General features: G+C 37.4%; 2 protein-coding genes across 2 annotated transcripts; one reads left to right on the top strand and one right to left on the bottom strand.

Annotated features, from left to right (window-relative positions):
* The first annotated feature begins 555 nt into the window (after positions 1 to 555).
* SGP2 (Ras-related small GTP-binding family protein) lies at positions 556 to 3,338 on the top strand. Its single transcript, XM_008231853.3, is given in 7 exon segments — positions 556 to 1,192; positions 1,357 to 1,410; positions 1,413 to 1,488; positions 1,579 to 1,675; positions 1,784 to 1,823; positions 1,921 to 2,004; positions 2,873 to 3,338. Coding segments are annotated over 7 exon segments (861 nt in total). The 5' UTR covers positions 556 to 847; the 3' UTR covers positions 3,038 to 3,338.
* A 144-nt stretch (positions 3,339 to 3,482) lies between these two features.
* LOC103329391 (hexokinase-1 protein) lies at positions 3,483 to 5,057 on the bottom strand. Its single transcript, XM_008231854.2, has 3 exons — positions 4,870 to 5,057; positions 3,910 to 3,989; positions 3,483 to 3,764 (listed from the first exon to the last, which is right to left on the bottom strand). Exons 1-3 carry the CDS (start codon positions 4,981 to 4,983, stop codon positions 3,695 to 3,697), a joined length of 264 nt encoding a protein of 87 aa, XP_008230076.1. The 5' UTR covers positions 4,984 to 5,057; the 3' UTR covers positions 3,483 to 3,694.
* Positions 5,058 to 5,333: the final 276 nt, after the last annotated feature.

Raw genomic sequence — 5,333 nt, 5'->3', positions numbered from 1 at the left:
TTACAAGGAAGAAAAACAGAATTCGGTGCAAAGCAACAACTGTTTGGTGTCAATCAAACATCACCCAACACACGCAAACCTGCCAAAGTAAAACCTGAAGAAATTGATTTTCTCCTCAGATATTTCCCATTTTAGATATGTATTTTTTTACTTCTTCAGCAGTCGAAATTACAGGAAGGAGGATTTCTCATCCACAAACAAGATATTATGGAGATTCAAGTTGTTTTTAGTAACCAAGAAAGGAAATTTCCCAACTCATTTTTCAGTCTGATGCAATGTTTTAATATGAACTTTTTCAGTGAAATTAATGAAATAAACAAACTCACAAGAAAACTTACATTTGTGTAACGATAAATTTATGTCAGCATATAACGCGGCGTTACTGTCACACAAGATCATCACACACCACTTATATAAAACCCGAAAATACGTGTAGCAATGAAAGACGGCAATCAGGAGTATTTGGTCCACACTATCACCGGTCAACTGTCCCGTTAAAGTAGTCACATTGATAGCAAAAGGTAGTTGTAACTGAAAAAGAAGCAAAAAAGCAAAAGAAAAAAGAAAATGAAAACACAATGCAAAGCATATTCTAAAAATACCCACCAGTCATGAAAATATGAGAGCAACAGAAGTAGCTTTTCATTTTCCATGGCCTTTACAGAACAAGAGCCTTTCACTTGCTGTTGAGGCCATCCCCCCTACCTTCACCATAACCATAACCATAACCATCCGTTTAAAGAAACCAAAAAAAATTCAGCTTCAAGATTGATTGACTGTTGTTCAAGCTTTCTAGCTTCGCCGATCGATCATTTATATATTTATCTATAGTCGAGAGATTAAGAAAATGGTGCACCACCACTTCACCCTCAGGCGAAGAGTTAAACGCCGCGTTACGTTGCTCCGCCGCTGCATTAAACGTGTCATGGATCGGCTGCTCATGTCTTGCCTAGGAAAGCCGGTCCGGTACCGGGTGTTGCCAGTTTCCGCCGTTATGTCCCCGAATCAAACCCCTTCTTCCACTTTCGCGCCGTCATCGTCATCGTCTCCGAAATCAAGGGAGCTCCTCTCTCGTCCTCACCATCAAAACAACAGTACTAGCCGTCGTCAAAACCCTGAATCCAAGGACGATTTGGTAGCCTTGAAGATTAGCCTCTTGGGGGACAGCCAAATTGGAAAGACTAGCTTTTTGGTAATTAATTTACCAAACTTGGTATTGGAACATGATACGAACTCGTATATCATACGAACACATATAAAAAATGTGTCCGTGTGTCTCGCTATACAATTTCGTACCATGTAACATTCTCATTCTTCTTTTTAATTTTCATGTGCTAATTAGATTTGGTTGATCAGGTAAAGTATGTAGGGGATGATGATGAGAAGGGAAAGGAGGAGGAGAGACAGAGGCGACAGGATTAAATTTGATGGACAAGACATTGATGGTCAGCGGTGCGCGTATTTCCTATAGTATTTGGGAAGTTGGAGGTATACAAATATTAATTGTAATCTCATGATTTTATTTACGATTTAATTTTTGAGTTAGTTTACATAAATATGTTTTAATTTTTGGTGCAGGTGATTTAAAATCCCAGGATAATATTCCGGTTGCTTGCAAGGACTCTGTAGCTATTTTGTTCATGTTTGATTTAACAAGCCGGTGTACGCTAAATAGGTGTGTTTGATGTTTCATTAGACTAATGTTGTTTCGATTAGCATTCTTAATCCTTTCGATAATTACATATGAACAAAAGTCTGAGGAATTTAATTTCTGGGATTGCAGTGTCATAACATGGTATCACCAAGCAAGGAAGTGGAATCAGGTAACTTTTCCACATAAAATGCGTCGAATTTTCTTCAAAGTTATGTTTTTATAATGATTACATCGTGTGTTAATCTTGTTTTATGGTTGTTTCGCAGGCGGCAATCCCAATATTAATTGGAACCAAGTTTGATGATTTCATCCAACTCCCCATTGATTTGCAATGGACAATTGCAAGTCAGGTAAGGTTATATGCTTTTAATAAACAAAATACAATACAATAGCATAATTTTACTCATCTCCAATTCTACTCATATATATATATATATATATATTTTTTTTTTTCTTTTGAGAGAAACTCGACAGTACGAGGGAAAAGCCCTACTCATGTTTAGGAATTCTCAATCCACTTAATCGTTCATACATATGTGTTTAGTGAAAGAACATCAAATTATTAGGGGCCTAAGCTAACTAGTAGGATGAGCTTGAAGTAATCTTTCTAGAATAATAAACACTGAAAAAAAGAGATCACGAGAATTTGGAGACATCCAGGTCAATGCTCAACAGAAAATGGAAGCTAGAAGAGCCTTCTATTCAAATTCAATCTGGGGTGGGGCACGAACACTAACCAACCAATTCAAAACTTTACGGAAAATTTTCAATGCAAAACTTAAATTGAACCACGGGTGGGCCAAGAAATCCTTTGAAAGAGTTTACTCTCCTCACAACTACTCTGGTAAAATATAGGCTCCTCCCTGGTCCCCCTGTTCACAATTCATCAAGATTTCACCTACTTTTGATTCAAAAACAATGGATTCAATACCCACCCATTTTCAGGAGAGTACGGAGTTTGAATTGTGATATGGTCGGTCGTCCACGATCGCGTGGATGATTTATGACAGTTGATATGACACTCATAATGCATCGACTGACAGTAACATTCTTCTTTCTGTTTAACACAAAACCACTTTAACTTATAGAATCTACCACTTCATCATCCAATGCATAACATCATTTGAGCAATTTGTGCTCCAGTTTAAGGATTTCAATTGGGAAAGCAAAATTATATTGAAGCTGAAGTTTGATATCTATGTCTAACTCTGTGTGCAGGCAAGAGCATATGCAAAGGCCCTCAACGCAACACTTTTCTTTTCGAGTGCAACTTACAACATAAACGTGAACAAAATCTTCAAATTCATAACGGCCAAGCTCTTCGACTTGCCATGGACCGTGGAGCGCAATCTCACCGTTGGAGAGCCTATTATTGATTTCTAGGGTTGTATTTCATAAATAGGAGGATCTCTCTTATCTCTCTAACCCCAAAAGAAGATACAAACAGTCAAACAGGTCGGTTCCTGCAGGCTGGGAGTTGTCATAGTCGTCGTCAGTCTGATAACAATTTGGGTTTCGTTTTTTCCATTTCATGAGTTTTCTTTTACTGGTTCTGTTTCATGACTTGGAGAACTGGAGAGGCGGACAGCCCACATCTCCATATATCAATAAAGTTTTGTTCATGAAAGTTGTGGAGGGAGTTCGAAAATGAAAGTAAAGAAAAAAATCATAAGTTTTGCTACAATTTCAGTCCATATCTAATGATCATGCAAATCAAAGTCCAGAGACAGTAGTGATGCATAGTTTTCTTTAACCTACAACAATGGCAGATAAAGCTCTCAACGCGTTTGAATGGGAGATCCAGTTATAGGGAAGTGAAAAACAACCATGACACTCATGTAATAGAAGATAACATTAAGTTGGTGGTTCAAATAGAAATCAAATAAGCTGCGGAGTTCAACTGTCGGTATAGTTAGAGCATATGAAGCCGTAATCTTAGTGGCACTCCAACATTATATTATTTAGACAATAGATAACAAAAATTGGAAATTTGAGACAAGCCAACCTAAAAACGAAATTGTTTACGAAGCCAAGGTGGTTTTACTCCAGTTTCACCTCTCTAGTTGGGGGATCCAGCTGCAAATATGTATATGGCTCTGTTGGTTCCTCCCTGCAGGACAGCACAAACACTTTAGAAAGGCAGCATAAGTGGTAGTGAATGATGTAACTGATACAGTATCACATAACATATAACTATATCTATGTAATTATATGTATAGAATGAATTGGGACAGCATTTCAAAGATCAGTCATACCCGGGCTTGGATCGCATGCACTGCCAGAAGAGCTTAAATGGCCCTGGAACTGTCTTAAATGGGTTGCCCTCAAAACAAGCCTACACAATACACAGGCAAGATCAACTGATAAAATTGGTAGGGAACACTAGTAATGTTGAGTTCAAAACATTCAAACCACTTAATCCTCTCTGGCAGATAACCAAAATAAGAAAATATTCAAGCCTTTTAACACAACTTTGGGGCAGTAGCTAAACAAGGCATCGAAAGTGGAAAGTTTTCAAAGTCACTACTAAAAAAAAAAAATTAATCAATGCAAACTCTCCACGTCCTTTCTCAATCTGATCATCCCTTAGTATCACCAAAATCAAGCTTAAATCTAAAGACTTGATCATGGCACCTTCACATTGAAGATGAATCCTCTTCCCATTGAGCTTATTTTCCTCACTTCCACAAACCAACATCTGCAACGCCCACTCCCTAATCACTATGAGCTATGCGAGTGTTGTTTTAGATTGATTCTTAAGGAGGAAAAACAATGTGAATTATTAGGGAAAATAAGGTGAAAAAGGGTGTTCCATTTTACCATATATTATATAACTTACAAATATAAGTGCTATGCTTGCATTAGATAGCAGGTTTAATTTCAACTTTGACGGATGACCAAATTCAATTGAACTCAAACCCATCAAACGCTAGCAGGTGAAAGTGCTTGGTTAACTTCACTTCCTCATACCCAAAACCATCAAACCAATTAAACCCAAAACCCCATCTAAACATTTTAACCAATTCTTCAAAGAATTTGGTCAAGATAAAACTGAAAAATTCCAACCCAATTCTTGAATCTCATTCTTACGACAGAAATTTAAAGAATTTAATCAAGAACACTAACATTTGTGTATAAAAGATAGTTGAATATCTCATATAAGCATCAGAGATGTGAATTCAGAAAAGAAAAGCACACAGAGGGTTTTGTGTTACTTGGATGACGTCCTCGGCTCGGTCATTGCAGCGATGGGCCTTAGGTTCACGATGATCTCCCTCTGGCCTCCCCCATGGGCTCTCTCTCCTTGGCACTGGTCGAGTCTCGCTCATCGTGAAGGTAATGCAGTTCAACTTCAAGCTTCAGGCTTTGCTCTTTCGTCCCAATTCTATAATGAACATTGATAAAACGGCGTCGTGTCGCACGTAAGAGAGTGTTTTCCTTTTCTTGGGAAAGTGCTCTCCAAATAAAAGTATCAAATAGTAAATAACACTATTACGTTAGCAAATAGTCCTATTGGGAAAAAGAAAAACAAAAAAAGTCCTATTCTATTGATATCATCACTATGAGACCCCTTCATGTGATTTTATATGTGCAGTAACACTCTACGTGATTTTATTTTATAAATTCACGTCTTTTTATTTTTTTCATTTTATAAATTGATATGCTAACTACTCTAATA

Source organism: Prunus mume, linkage group LG4 (assembly GCF_029339155.1).
Source record: "Prunus mume cultivar Tortuosa linkage group LG4, ASM2933915v1, whole genome shotgun sequence".
Classification (NCBI taxonomy): domain Eukaryota; kingdom Viridiplantae; phylum Streptophyta; class Magnoliopsida; order Rosales; family Rosaceae; genus Prunus; species Prunus mume.
Note: the sequence above shows the minus strand (reverse complement) of the source record. Positions and strands in the feature narration are given on the sequence as shown.

What these genes read in the sequence shown, in the direction of transcription:
- LOC103329391 (XM_008231854.2), bottom strand. Translation starts at nt 4,983, where the DNA reads ATGAGCGAGACTCGACCAGTGCCAAGGAGAGAGAGCCCATGGGGGAGG. An exon ending in GAGCCGAGGACGTCATCCAA is followed by an intron (nt 3,990 to 4,869) that starts GTAACACAAAAC and finishes TGTATTGTGTAG; the next exon opens with GCTTGTTTTGAGGGCAACCC. An exon ending in TGCATGCGATCCAAGCCCGG is followed by an intron (nt 3,765 to 3,909) that starts GTATGACTGATC and finishes GCTGTCCTGCAG; the next exon opens with GGAGGAACCAACAGAGCCAT.